General features: G+C 55.3%; 1 protein-coding gene across 1 annotated transcript; it reads left to right on the top strand.

Annotated features, from left to right (window-relative positions):
• Nucleotides 1-417: 417 nt before the first annotated feature.
• Nucleotides 418-14,298, top strand: NRN1 (neuritin 1). Its single transcript, XM_077353120.1, has 3 exons — nt 418-748; nt 5,459-5,603; nt 12,978-14,298. The coding sequence occupies exons 1-3, from the start codon at nt 694-696 to the stop codon at nt 13,207-13,209; spliced, it is 432 nt and encodes a 143-aa protein (XP_077209235.1). The 5' UTR covers nt 418-693; the 3' UTR covers nt 13,210-14,298.
• Nucleotides 14,299-15,109: the final 811 nt, after the last annotated feature.

Below are 15,109 nucleotides of genomic sequence, written 5' to 3'. Positions count from 1 at the left end.
CCTCCTAGTCCGGGCCCGCCTGGCCGGGGAGGGAGCGAGGAGAGGCGCCCCTATAGGGCTGCGCGGGAACTGGGCGTCGAGTTGCCTGGGATGAAGCGGCCGGCGGGCCGGCTGGATGGGTGGGAGGTGGGTATCCGCCCAAGGGTGCTACCGGGAGAGGCTCCCCTCGGCCTCGGGGGCGAGCAAGGGAGGCAGCGGCCGACGGGGCGGCCGAGAAGGGCTGCCTCCCCGCTGCCTGCCTGCCTGCCAGCCAGCCGTCCAAGGTGCGCACCGGCGCACACCCGCGAAAAAGGGCCGGCTCCGTGTCATCCCCCACGTCAGGGCTGGCGGTGGGCGTGGGGCCGTCCTTCCTCCGCCCCCTCCGAGTGGAGCGAGCCAGTCCCTGCGCTTCCCTCGCCCCTCGCCTTCTCTCGCTCGGGCGGCCCCGTGGCTGGAGCTTCGCCTTCTTCTCCGGCCGTCGTGCGCCCCCCCCCCCAACCCACACCCCCCCAACCCACCCCGCCCGGCTCGGCGTCCCCAAAGTCTCGGCGCCTCGGTCGGCACCGGGAGGCCATGCCTGTCTTGCAGCTGCCCCCCGCGTCCCCCCCAGCCCCCCTTTGAGCCGGCCACGGAGGGGGGAGCCCGCCCCGGAGGAGAGAGCGAGAGAGACCCCAGGAAGCGCCGCACCTCGCAAATGGTGGCACTCACTGGAGGATGGGACTTCCGCTGAACGGCAGATATCTGTCGCTGGTCCTCGCTGTGCAGCTAGGTAAGGAGACCCACCGAGACCTTCCGAGGAGGGCCGGGGGGGGGGCGGACGGAATGCACCAAAACCCCCAATTCTGCATGCTCCCTTCCCCACCCCCAAGGAAAAGAAGAAGAATTGCTTTCGGACGAGAGGCGTTGGCGGAGGCCAGGAGATCCCGGCTCCGGCTCGCGATTCCGTGGACTTTGACAGAGAACCGGTCATTTATTTCTTGGTGGACTGATGGGGAGGATTTCTCTCTGCCCCCCTCCCACGCCCCTCGATTTCGGAAAGGGTGCCTCCCCGAACTGCAGAGCCGCGCGCCTTCTCTCGCCCTCGCCGCCCAAAGACGGAGAGCCGCGCGCGCACCCCCAAAAAAGAGAGCATCTTTGCGGAGCGCATCCCATCCGATTTGTCCCGAGCGAAATGCATCCCCCCCCCCTCCCTACAGAGAACAGAGTCCAGAATTGGGGGGCTGGGGGGAGAGAGAAAGAGAGAAAGGAGGAGGAGGGGAAGAAGGAGGGGAGATGTGCAAGACGATCGGCTTCCTCGATCCGGGAGGCTGATCTGCCGGAGGAAAGTTTCTGTCCCGGCGGCGATAGTTGCATAAAGGAATCTTTGCGTGGTGTTCAAAAGGCGCCGAGATGGCGGGATCGGGAGGCTCGGAGGCGAAAGGTTCGGCTTCTGTCCGTGCAAGACCTGTACAGACAGGCTTTGACCTTTTTTGTTCAGGGCCTGGGCAGAGCTCAAATTAGCCCAGGTTTCCTTCAGCCCGGATGGTTGGGGGATTGGGAGAGTCGGGATTTTGTTCAGGGCCAGTGGGAAAGATGCCCGAGGCAAGAAGCGCCTTCGGAGTTAACGCCACTTTGGCCTCTGCATTGAGCGCGAGCGTATCTATCGCCGGTGGGGTCCGAAAGGGGGAAATCGGCGGCGTGAATACTTTTCTCCCTTCGTGTAAGATTTGAAGCGCCCTTCGGGGGTGCCTCCTTCCCGAGGCTTCGTGCCCCAAATATTTCGCTCCCGGAATTCTTCCCCCCCCCCCTAAGCTTTGCTGCCTCCAGTCGATCTCCGCAGTGTTTGGGAAGCGGGGGGGGGGGAGAAATGCCGGCGTTCAACGGCCTCCTCGGTTATTCGAACGAATAATTCGGGAGATCAAAGCGCGGCGATCCGGGGGGCACCGGGGAGGACGGGCTAAAACGGATCGCAGCGCTGCACTGCAATGTGGGGAAGCCGTTCTTTCGCCCCCCGCCCCCCACCCCGCCTTTCCGACGTCTCTGCCTCCTCTCTTTGAAGCTGTTGGGATTTATTTGTTTTTAGGGGAGGTTTTCTGACATGGACATGTCCGAAACGGCGTCGCCTTGCCTGTCTGGTTGGGTTTGTTTTGGTGGGAAATGCGGCACCCGAGCATTTATGCCGTAGAATTATTGGCCAATTGCACGCTTCCTTTTGTGCCTGCTTGCGAACCAACAGCTTGTGAATTAAGAATATTAAGAATTAAGAATATTAAGGCACTGTCTATCATTTATCTAGCCATCTGGCCGTCCATCCTTTCATCCCCATCTATCTATCTATCTATCTATCTATCTATCTATCTATCTATCTATCTATCTATCTATCTATCTATCTATCTATCTATCTATCTATCTATCTATCTATCTATCTAAATCCCTGCAAAGATTGGACTTGATCAGGCCCTTGGGTTTCCAGGTTGTCTGGCTCCCCTGTATTCCGGCCGGTGCTGGTGTGGGGCGACGAGGTTCGGCCGCCGCTGCAGGGCTCTGCTTTCCCCGTCTCCTCTGGCCAGGGCTCGGTCACTGGGCTGGGAAGCAACGGGGAGCGCAGCGCCGAGCTCCTGCGTGCACGTGTTCCCAAATGTATGCGCCTCCTTGCACCAACGCCTCGGGGCCCCGTGGTTGGAGTCGGTCCGAATTCGGTGACCTTTGAATGTGTGTGTGTGTGTGTGTGTGTGTGGAGGGGAGAGACAAGGTTGCAGGGGCAGGAGAGAAAAACCCCTTTCCCCGTAGCAGCAAATGTTTGGAGAGAGAAAGATGGAAAGCTTGGGGGACTGGGGTGGGGGGAGCTCAGACCTAGATAGGACTAGATGAAGGGAAAGGGCTGGGAGGGGGAGAGATGTATGAACAAGCGCACACAGAGACACAATCACGTGTATATACGTGTGTGTGTGTGTGCGCGCGCGCAGTTGTGAATGAGGTTTCGTCACCTTTCCAGGCGGGCTGGCGGACGGGGAGGAGAGGCGGAGGCCGAAAGAGGCCTCGGGGAAGGCGCTCCTGCCCGGCCCCAGCGCGGCCAGCCCGACCTGATGTGGGGCGCAAGCTCCAGGCGCGGGCCGGCCTCCCTCCGTCCCAGGCCGCCAGGGCCAGGTCACCTGGAACAGGTGGGGCTGCTTCGCCCGGCTCTGAGCCTCGCCATCGCCCCCCTCCCGTCGCTTTGCACCAAAGTGTGTCGTTGCGGGGGAGGGGGGCGAGTTCCCTCGGCCCAGAGGCCTCTCCCGGACCCCGCCGGGCCGCCTGGAACGACGAGGCTGGGCGAGGCGATCCCTGTTGGCAGAGACCCGCCTCTCTCTTCTCGCGGGCGGCTGGCCCGGCCTGGCCGTGGTTGCGGGCTCTTTCCGGATCCTAGGCGAACCTCCGCAGCCTCTGCGTGTTGGGACGTGCCGGGGAGTGGGATTGTGGGGGGCGGGGGACGGGACGGAGAGAGGGAGGAGGTTCCTGAATCCGAGCCAGTGGCGCTGAAAGGGCGCGGGAGGCGTCTTCCGCAGCCTTCCTAATGGGATCCGAGCTGTTCAAGCGCACCGCGCACGTACACAGCCTCCCAGCCCGCCACAGCGTCGCCGTAGAAGACCTCCTGGGCGGGCGGGCAGGGGGGTGCCTCTTCCCATTGCCACTTCCCCCCCCCCCCCGCTTTTCCCGGAGCCTGGATCTTCTGGCTCGACCGCAGCCGCTGCGCCGGAGACGCCGGCCCCAACAGCTTGCTCGGGATCCAGCCAGTGATCAATTAAACCAACAAGTCACTAATCCCCTTTCATTTGCTGCGGGATTGATAGGGATAAATTCCCCGTATGCTGCATTCATCTCCGGCGCCCTCCCTGGACAGAGGGAAGCCAGAGCGACGGGGGTTTGGTTTGCTGTCTTGTGTGTGTGTGTGTGTGTATGTGTGTGTGTTTGTGTACGCGCACGCGTGTGTTAGATCTTGCAATCAATTGACCCATTCCTAGCAAAAATGTCAAAATCTCCCCCTTCCCCCTCCCTCTCGCGCTCTCTCGCCTCGCGTGCGCACGCACACAAAGCGCGAGGCGAAAGATCGGCTCAACAGAGCCACGGAGAGCAAAAGGTGTTTTGCCATTGAGTTTTGGGGTGTGCACAAGATAGCCGCCCCCCACGACTGTAGGGAAGGGCAGAAGGAACGTTTCATCACACATCATGCGAAAAGAAAATTGGGGGGGGGGTCCCTTTGACATCTTATGCGAGTTGCCTCCCCCCACCCCACCCCCGAGACAACATCACCACCCTGCCTTCCCAAGGGGCGCCAGAAGGGCGTCTGGTTACCGCCTGCCTGGCAGAGCCTTGCAGAGGGGTATTGCTTTCGGTGCAAAAAAGCGGGAGAAGGAGAGCGGCGAAGCCGAGCGGAGGATGGGTCTGGGGGATGGAAACGGCGGCACCGAAGCTAGGGGGGAGGGGGAGTCGGGTAGATATTAAAATGAGGTGTGTGTGTGTTCTTTTGTCTTCACTCCAGTGGAAGAACTGTGAAAGGGGGATACATCCTCGAGGAGGGGGGAGGGACCAAAAGAAAGGGGGCATGCCTCGAGCACTGCGGCCGCAGTTGAGATTCTCCTTTTAGTGTGGATTTGCATGAATCTAACTACCCGGCCCCTCTTCAAGAGCATTGCATTGCATTGAAGATAACCGATTTCAAAAAGTAGGCGGGTCTTTGGGAGCCCATTTCAAATACAATTCCCTTGTTGCTGTGCGGGGTGTGTGAGAACAGAGCCTGGCTGCAGGAAACCAATGCTAGAAAAGAAGATTTTATCTCTCCCACGTCGGCCTTTCCCCCTCATCTTGCTCTACGGACCTAGGATCCACATTTAAAGATGTTCCTTAAATGGTGGTTTATGGTCGTCCCTCTCCAACCCCCGCCGTCCCGCCCCCGTCTTCATCCCCTTCTGAATTTCATCCCCTTCTAGAAATAATGTGGCTGAATAACTAACGGGGTGCTGAAATGAATGAATATTCTTAGAAGTTGCATTTTGTTGGTATTGTTTTCTAAAGATCTTTTTTAAAGCAACGACGTTCAAAAAACGTTGTGAATTTCAAGTAATATGTCCCAGATAAAGTATGAACTCGAAGGAAACTCGAAAGGCTCACTGATAGGATTATTGTGTTGTTTGTTATTCATGTATGGAGGCCACAAGGGGAGAAAACAGTCGCTCAGACACGTTGGTTCCCTTCCCAAAAGGGTATCCCGCCCACTTCAACGCCAAGTGACCTTTCGGATACCAAGGGATCCAGACCCAGTCCCTGTGGCAGGTTTCGTGGCTGTGCGCCGGCGGGCTTGTGTGTTTGTGAGTGCGTAGGCGAGGGGTGTGTGTGTGTGTGTGTGTGTAGGTGTCCGGATGGCCGGCGCCGTTTTCTCAGGTCAAAGGCAGGGCTGGGCCACGGCGCGCGGTTTACCTTGCTCGGAGCTGTCCAGCTGACGTGGTGCTGATCTCTTCCCCAGCATACCTGGTGCAGGCAGTCCGAGCGGCGGGCAAGTGCGATGCGGTCTTTGAGGGCTTCTCGAACTGTGTGCTCAAGATGGGCAATAACATTGCCGGCTACCAGCAAGACCTGGACGACAAGAGAAACCTGGAAACCATCTGCCGGTAGGTGGACTTCTCTTGCTTTCCTAGGGCCCTTCCCGTTTCTTTATCGCCTGCCTAGATAGTGGTGGTGGTGTTGGTGGTGATTTGTAAAGCAGGCATGCCAACACACTGCTGTTTTGTAAACCCAACGAACCAGCCTCTCCCCTCCCCCCATAGTAGTTATCCATCCCACAGGGCTTCCTTCCACTCCACCCAGGCACCGGCTCACACACTAAACTAAGCATAACCACAGGATGCATGTACCGAAGTTCCCATCCATAATTTCTTCGGCGGGGTGACATATCAACTCCCCGCTGCAAATCTACTGTCTTTCTTTTGTATTTCTGTTGTATTTCTGTTGTATTTCTGTTGTATTTCTTTGGGTTTCTGTTGTAAGGAATGCTTGCTTTTCTCCTCCCGTTCCCATTCTTAGTGGCTCTTTTGTTCTAATAATGAGAACCATTCCAGGTGGTCCTGAAATTCTGTTGAAATGAAAGGCAAAAACTCTGATATTGAACTGGCTTCATTATAGGTGCTTTTGAGGTTGATTGTCTCTGTGACTTTGTGAGGTTATTTCCGGTATTGTGGGATATCCTGGTGCAATTTTAAAGAACTCGTTTCAATTAATCGGCTGGGCGCATTGACAAAGCATGTCCTACTATGGAGTTTGAAATTCATTTTCCACCAGCCTTGGCAGAAACGGGATTATCTTTCACATCAAGCTTGATGCTTGAGATGAGGCATCAGGTAGGCTCTATGGTGGCCCTTTTCTCCGTTGCTTTGGCTTCCTAGTTTGTTAAGAAGTGTCCCCCCCCCCAAAAAAAACTGGATTTGTCTTGTTTTGCCAACAGCACATTGAAAGCAGTAGGGAAAGGAAACTAGTATCCAAGATGAGTCAAAGGAGATTTTCAGTAATGCCTTTAAAAATGTTGCTGTGAAATAACTCACAGCTGCAATTGCAGTCCTGGTCAGGTGTTGTACAGAGACTGTCTAATGTCAAATATTAGATTGCATTTCAGTCATGTTAATAGATTTGTATTCTTACGTTCGGACTGTCTTTTTGAAAAGAGTTGTTGCCCTATAAGGCTGGAATTTATCCCAATCTGATGCCTTTCAGGACGCTTTCTATTTTACAAATGAAACCATGAATAATAATTTTTTTTAAATCTGCATTTCAAATGAGGAGATTGGTGTGGTCCTGCAAGCAATAAACAGGTTGAATCGGATTGGCCCCGGAAAAGCTGGGGGTGAATGTCCTCGTGGTGTTTTCCTTAAAGAGATAGAAGAATTGGTGCGGCTTTCTGGAAGGACGGCTCACGGTGCAACCCGACCAAACGGAAGGGCTTGGTTGTAAGCGGATTGTGCAAACAGGATGGGTACCGGTCCGGTTGGTGCTTCCCGGAGTCAAGAGCTGTGATCAAACCAGGAGGCAAAGCTGGCTGAAAACGATCGGATGGATTCACTTTCAGATCAATTTTTTTTGTACGAGTGCAAGTTTAATGCTGATGGGGGAAAGTGACTTCAAGCGGCGACTGTTTTGTGGCTGACCCGTAGAAGGAGCCGAGTTGTGTGTTTTTGCCATTGCCTGCCTGCCTCTGCATGGATTTCCTTGGTGGTCTCCCATCCAAACACTAACCAGGGTCAACCCTACTCAGAATCTGAGGGCTGACCGGATTGGGCGAGTCTGGGCCATCCAGGTAAGGGTAATTCAGCTGGATAGCCCAGTTGGAATGGTGCGTTTATGTAGAGAAATGGATCTACAGCTTAATCCTTGCGGATAATTCGGAAGGAAATCCCAGGGGAAGATTTATTCCCAAAACTGTGGTCTGGTTTGGAAGTCAGCCAGAGGGCCCCTGGCTCTAAGGGAAAGCTTGGTGCACTGCAAGCTTTGTGCAGTGCAAGCTTGGTGCACTGGCAGGAGGTCTCGGGGTCAACCCAGTTGAAGGCTAAGACGAAAAAGACCCTTTCCCGTCTCTCAGAGATACCAGAGAGCACCTGCCAGTCCCAGGAGACTCTAGGGAGGTGGGGGTGCCAGTGCCCCTGACTTTGCCTCGTTCAACTTCACATGTCTGGATGTCTTTGTAAATCGCCCAGGTGGCAGGACGCTTCTTGGGAAGCCAACAGATCCCACTGAAGGACTCTTGATCTTTTGGATTGGCCGGCCTAGCGTCAGACTGAAAATCTGTTGAGGATTGGGGCTCCCATTTGGGCTCTGATTTGCTTGCGAGCCTTTGGTTGAAAGGGACAACCCCTCTGCAAAGGTATGGGAGATTCGGGCGCGCGGATCCCTTTGGGTCCCCAACAGCGTAGCCTCGCGTGGCTCATAGAGCAGGATGAAAACGGGGCAGATATGAGGGAGAGTCTGACACTTGACTGTTCAATCCATTCGCTTCCAGCCCAAGGCCTTCCAAACCGCGGCGATGCGACCCAATAGGACTCTGGCACAAAGGCGGAGTGTAGCTGTTGACCTCGGCAGCCAACGGGAATGAGAGACCTCTTGTATTCCCAGTGCCCCCGCCCGCCCTCCCGCCCCTCAAAGGCTTCGCTCTCTTTCCTGCGGCTGATCTTGAAGGCGCTCGACTCCGCTACGGTCCCTTTAATGGGAGCTTGGCTGAAAGATCTCTGCCGAATGCCAAGCGATTTCGGCAGCGACACGGCACGGTAGTGGGGAGGGAATGGGCGGGGGAGAAACCTTCCTGGAGAGGCGAGCCATTCCCTACGCCCCTAAAAAGGAACGAGCGGCCGCAGAGCTTAGAGACGCTTTCCCCCCTTCCCACCCCCCTTCTATTAGCCACCTCCGTTGTTAGACATTTCCTTGTCCAGAAAATGTCTGCCTGGGGGGGGGGGGGGCGCTCAGGCGCACGCATTGGTGGTGAGCTACTGGGCCGTGGTCTGCTGGTATGGTGGGGGTGGGGGTGGGGGATCGGAGGGAGTCTACCGTGGTCGATTCTGGATTCTGGCGGCGCTGGGGACGCACCTGGGCGAGGAGCCGGCCGAGATCGATTCGTCCTTGGGGAGCCGCAATTAGGGTAGCCGGCGAGGCGCCCCCACCCGGCCCTTCGCGCCCGATCCGCTCCGCTTCGTGCCATTGGTTGCAAACGGAGCCGGCGTCGGACTCCGCGGCCAGGGCGCAGTTGGGACTCGCAAAATCAGGACTCCGCCAGGCCTGCTAAGCACATTGCAGCTGAGCCCCTCCAGGGGCAAAGGCGGGGTGGGGGGGGGCGGCTAGGCGGATCGGGGGGCGGGGACAGGCGACCGGGGGAGCAACGAGGTGGAGGCCGGCCCGGTTTCGGAGCGCCGTCTGCCTGGAGTGGCAGCTGTCACTCTCCGCTGGAAAGCAGCTCGGCGTTCGAGGCAAGGCGTTTCCGAGGCGGAGGAAGGAGGAGCGCCCGTCACCCGGGAAGGAGACTGGATCCGGTGCACGCCGCACGCAGGAAAGGAAGGGGCGAGCGGCTCCTATTAAGACTCCGCGGGGATTCAACGACCCAACAGCAGCCGGACCGCCGGATCGCGCGCTGGGAAGTCTTTTGGCTTGGTTGCCACAAGCCAGGGGGGCAAAGGGGGCACGTTAGCGACTCCTATTTCCCGGGATATCAAAACGATGCATTCTGGATTAAGCCCTAAACGGATGCCTTTGAGGACTGGATGTCTCACAAATACCCGCCGATGCCTTTATTCTTGGGAACAAAATGCATACAGGCTCTGGAGGCAGTTTACATGAAATGTGAAAACCTTTACAATGATATAAGAAGGCGAAGAAAAGGAAATCCAAGACTCAGAAGACCAGCGATAGCAGCCAATGTCAATTTGAAAGACCAAAGATGAAGCAGTCGACCACATGGTCTGCAGGAAGATTGCTCAGACTGCCTATAAAAAGGTCACCGTAAAGTTGCAGCCATGTTGCACTGGGGTCTTTGCTTACCACCAGCGGGAAATTAATGGGAGCACAAACCAAACAAGATCGTGGAGAATAATGAAGCAAGGATTCTTCGGGACTTCTGAATGCAAAGAAAAACACCCCTGATATCATAGTTGTACGGGGGGTGGGGTGGGGTGAGAACTAGGGTTTGGATGATTGACACTACAATCCCAGGAAACGGCAGACTAGAACAGAAAGGACAAGAGAATATCACAAATACCAAGACCTACCAAGAGAGTTAGAGCACCTCTGGGAGAAGAAGGTTAACACAATGCCAGTCGTCAATGGAGTCCTTGGAGCAGTGTCTAGAAGTCTCAAGAAATACTTGGACATTGCAATGAACAAATCACACAAGCTCAGCTCCCGAAGACAGTGTTGCTTGGAAATGCAAGCATCCGCTGCAGTTCCCAAGAAAATCTCAAATCGCAGAATACCTGACTGTGACCATTTAATAATTCCCACCACCACCTGGGAAGGCCGCCCAAACAGACCGAACAAAGCTTGACTCTTGCTCCTCCCTGTGGGCCCCGTCCCAGTATGGGGCTGGTGAGAGGCGCTAGTCGGTCTTGCAGCCAAGGCAGTTCTGGGTTCGAATCCGCTGCTTTTCACGAACCAGAGTGACCTGCCAGGGGTCCACTGTGGCTTAGCGGCAGCTTCCCCGTAGCGCCCTGCCGGAGACGTCCATTCTGGTCAAGGGAAGGGAGACGCCCAGAGGAGGTCACTTGAACGGAAGCCTGTCGCAACGGCGCAGCCCGAAATGTGAATAAGCTTGCTGATGGCACGGGATTGTTGTGGGCAGCCGGGGGGCATCCTGCAAAGATATTACGACAGCCGAGCTCGAAAAGGGGGCTTCTCCTGCGCCCCGTCCGGGGGAAACCCCCACCCCACCCCTAGCATGAGTGGAAGGCAGGCTGGCTTTGACGCGCTCTGAGCAGACGGCGCCTTTCTCTCTCGCGCGGCGGTTTCTCCCCGTCTGCTTCGCGTCCCCCGGTGCGGCCAGTCTCTCCATACGGGTCTCTCGATATTAATGACTCAGACTGAGTGATGGGGAATAGATACCAAGGACAGCGTTGAAGCGCCCTTCGCTGTCACGCAGGCCTCTCCCTCCCAGGGCATTCAGTTCAAGCGGAGAGATTAGAGATCTAGTTGCCTGTGAGCTTGTTTGTTTGTTTGTTTGTTTATTTTACCAGGATGTGGATCAGGCGGAGCTGCCCCCTGGCCAGTTGTGCCCGCGGGAGGTAGCATCCAGTTTAAGAACCCAAGGGGCAGCAACCTCTACTTGCCCCCCCCCGGAAATGCCAGCCAGCAGACCTCCCCCCCCCCTCAAGGGGCGGGTTCCACATCCACACAGCCTCTTATGGGAGAGGCCTGCATGCTGGTTCAACCTCTGCTCTCCTCCCCTGTCTTTTGTCTTCACAACAACCATGTGGGGTAGGTCCGGCAGAGAGCTGATTGCACCCTGTTGCCCATTCCCAAAGGACCTCCCCCTAGAGCCCTGGAGCAGCGAGGGAATAGAGACCCCCCCCCCAACTTTGCCCCCTGGAGATTCTTCCCAGCACTCCTTTTGCTCTCCAGGGGAGGGGCTGGTTGGCCTGCTTCCCATCAAACTGGCAATTGATGGCAGCATCTGTTGAGCTGCAGAGCTGGCCCTTCTTCTTCCCCCTTTGGGGGTGCTTGCACTCGAAAGCTCACGCCTTGAATAAATCTTTGTTGGTCTTAAAGGTGCCACTGGACTGATTTAATTGTGCCCCTTTGGGGAAGTTTTTTTCACAGAGTTTGACATTAATGGAGTTTCACCATGTTTCAAAAGACAAAACAGGAGGAAACTGGGGGGGGGGATGCCTGTGGTCCAAGAGATGCCTACACTGTGGTTTGGTTCTTTGTGTAGGTTCCCCTCTACCGGCCTTTCTAGAAACCCATTTCACTGCCCCCCCCGCCTTAGCCAGAGTATGTGCAGTGTCTTCGGAGTTCAAAAAACCTGGAGACCTGCTATACAGCAAGCAACTGTGTTATTAGGTTTTATTATTGGCCAACACTGCCCCAAATGTGACTCTTGCCCTTGTAACATTTGTGACTACGGCATTTCATGGTAGTTCTGAACAAACTGTACTCGCAATGAGGTGTTTTTGGCTCCACCAGGAAGGGCTCCCCTCAGGAAAGAGGGGTTCCTCAGGGGGTCTCCTGGGATCTCCTTCTTGAGGGGTTCTTCACTTGATGGCCCCCTGACAGCCATGCTGATGCTAGGGCTGGCTCTGAGTGTAGGCAGATGGTGAAAGGGAGGGTAGGAAGGGATGGACCCATGCTCCATGCCCAGGGCAACACTCAGGGCCACATTGGGGTTAGGAAGGACTTTTCCTCCAGGTCAAATTGGCTCTGGAATCCTGGAGTTTTTTCTGCCTTCCTCTGTGCACTGGGCAGGGGATAACTGGAGGTATTGAGGGACAGGTCCTTGTGAATTTCCTGCACGGTGCAGGGGGTTGGACTAGATGACCTTTGGAGTTACTTCCAGTTCTATGTTTCTACCTATCATTCCTTTATCCCCCCCCCTTCAAGTTGAAAATGCTGAGGCTGAAAGCCCATTTCTTGGCCAGGTGGTCTGGGCTTCTCCCTAAAGTGCTCAGGGACCTGTACTCTTCCTCCCATGGTCTGGGTTCAGCTGTGGGCAGCTAGGGAGAAAAGAAGGCATGCGGGTTCCTTTAGAGTCTGATTCCCTGGGGCATCTCCTCTTGACCCTCTGGATTTGTTAGGGATGTCAAAGCACAGCCTAGGGATGAAGGAGACCATGCTGAAGTGCCTTGGAGCATGTGCAGAGTCCTTTTTTTCCTGGTGGCTGAGGAATCACAACTGAGTGGGGAGGGGAGAAACGCTGCCAGAGCCTGGAGCAGCAGTGCCTCCGATGGCTTTAGCCCAACCAGCTTTAGGCACATGCAAAATGCTTTTCTGGTTTAAAAAAACCCAGAGACCTGCTGCAAAGCAAGACAGTGTAGCTAAGTCACTAGTCAACATGGCCTAAAATGTGACATTTACTCTGGCAACGTTTTTGACTAGGCCATTTCATGGCCTTACTATTAAATGATGTTTTAAAAACCTAGAATTCACCACTTTTGTGCTCTTCATGGAATCACAGAGTTTGGGAAGAGCCATAAGGTCATCTAGTCCAACCTCCAATATATAGTCATCTTGACCTGCTCCCCCCCCCTCAAAACGGCTTGGAGGGGTTGGAAGGGGAGGGGCCCTGAGTGGGCGTGGACACAGCTATGCTTCCCAACCATATTCTGCAGGATGGTGACACTTCTGGGGTTTCTTGAAGCCTGAAGAATGTTTCAGGGTGGTCTCAATGGTGAAAAAGTTAAGGAAGGTGGGCTTCAAGCCTGGGTTGCTAATAACTGTTGATCGGGCGGGGCGTGGTGGGCGCTGCGGCCACTCCTGCTCACTTGCGCGTCTCTTCTCCTCCTCCTCTTCTCCGGTCGGCGCAGGTACTGGGACGACTTCCACGCCTGCACCCTCACCGCCCTCACGGATTGCCAGGACGGGGTGGCGGATGTCTGGGAGAAACTGAAAGAGAAATCCAAAAAGCTCGACTACGAAGGCAACCTGTTCGTCCTGTGCGGCAAGTCCAACGCGCCCTCCTCATCGTCGCTGGCCTCGGCCTTCCCGCTGCTGCTGCTGGCCCTCTCGGCCGCCCTGGCCACCTGGTTCTCCTTCTAGGCCGCAGCGGGGAGCCCGATCCCCACGCCCCGTCGCCCCCCACGCCGCCGCCCTCGGGCCACCACCTGGATTTCTAGAGGCCACGTCGCCGTCCGCTCGCATTGGGCCGGGGGCTGCCGCGGATGTTGCTGTCGAAATCCCAGCGCCCCTCGAGGAAGGACCGGACCGGGGAAGGAAGGGGTCCGAGAGGGCGCTCCCCGCCTCCCCTCCCTCCCCTCCCTCTCCCTCTCCCCCTCCCCCACCCTCTCCTTCCGTCGTGCTCTTGAATGAATTTGCCAAAATGGTACCAAACGGTGAGCCAGAACCGGACCTCCGTCAGCTTTACTCGTCTCTCCTCTCCAGGCCCGAGGTCCGCCGGAGCCCTCTTTTTTGTGCGCAAAGGAATCTCAGGAACGGCTTCGAGCCACCACCGAATACTAATAACAAGCATTAATAGGTAATAATACTACTAATAATGGCTAATAATTACTATTAATAACACACCTGGCGGCCACAAAAGAGAGGCCCTTCTGGGGAGGGGACGTCGCCGGGAAGAATATGGGTGGAGCCCAGGCATGGACATGAACGGGGGGTTTGGGGGGGGAGTGGGGGCGGAGGGAGGCCCCGGACGGGAGCTCAGCCATCTGCGTCCAAGGAGCGCCGGAGTCGGGGAAACCACTCCCAAACGATCATCGCCTTTCCTAGGATTCTTTTCAAAGGTTTTTTGTCCCTGCTCATTCCACGACAAAGAGGTGACCATCTCCCCCAAGAAGGGGGCTGTGGGGGCCTGTGTGAGACAGAGGCAGAACCCAAGCCCCCAAGAAGGGGGATTGGGAAGAGGAGATTTCGGAACACGAAGGACTTCATGAATGCTGCTATGTTTGCTGAGAGTTGAGCTTTACTTGACCGTCAAGGCATCTTTACAAGTTTCTTTCTTTCTTTCTTTCTTTCTTTCTTTCTTTCTTTCTTTCTTTCTTTCTTTCTTTCTTTCTTTCTTTCTTTCTTTCTTTCTTTCTTTCTTTCTTTTCCAACGCCCCGCCTTCTTTCTCTCGTCCGAGGGGTCCCGCCATTACCGGAAGATATTGGATTTTCCAACTGTGTCGATCACAAAGGGGATGGGGAGGGCGGGGGTGGGGTGGGGTGGGGTCTATGTTAACGTTGGAAAAGAGGGGGGGGAAAAACCTAGACATTAAAATAAAACACACCGTGTAAAGGTTTTGGGGGAGGGGGAAGTATAAAAAAAGAGCCTTGATTTAAAAAAAGAGAGAGAAGAAAAAAAATATGTAATTTAAGAAAGTTTATTATAAAGCGATTCAGCAAAAAAAAATTATAAAAGATTTGCTACGAAGTATAGAAAAAAGTATAAAATAAAACTTATTGTTTGAAAAGAGGATGTCGTTTTATTTTATTTGAAATAAATAAATGTGAATTGATCCACAGGGGGTTTAAGCGAGGTCACAAATCATTCGGCCGAGGACTGGGGCTCGGTGCGGAGAAGGGAGGCTGAGACAGAAGGGTTTCTTTCCCCACTGAGGCTGGTGAGGCCAGAGATGGGCACCGGAGGGCCCAGCAGCAGGGCTTGGACTGCTGCAGACTCGGTCCCATGCAAAACGAGGAGGCCCCAATTCAGTCTTGCTGAGAGCCGAGGGCTTTGGTTGGGGGGTTGGGTTGAAAGGAGCTAGGCAGGTAAAGCTGACGGCGCATCTTTGCAGGGAAACAAACACGATGCTATTCGGCTGCTCCGAAGTATGCCCTTCTGCACCCCTTAAATAATGCACTTTTAATGCAGTTTAGACGTAGATTTTCCATTCCACAGAGGTCGGATAATTCACTTTCCATGTAGATTTTGCATGGGGAAAATCCATCTGTAAAAGCACATTGAAAGTGGATTAGCCAACCTGTGCGGAGTGCTGTTTGGCAC

Source organism: Paroedura picta, chromosome 9, assembly GCF_049243985.1.
Source record: "Paroedura picta isolate Pp20150507F chromosome 9, Ppicta_v3.0, whole genome shotgun sequence".
In the NCBI taxonomy this organism is placed as follows: Eukaryota; Metazoa; Chordata; class Lepidosauria; order Squamata; family Gekkonidae; genus Paroedura; species Paroedura picta.
The sequence above is the reverse complement of the archived record's forward strand: the minus strand, read 5'-3'. Positions and strand labels throughout refer to the sequence as shown.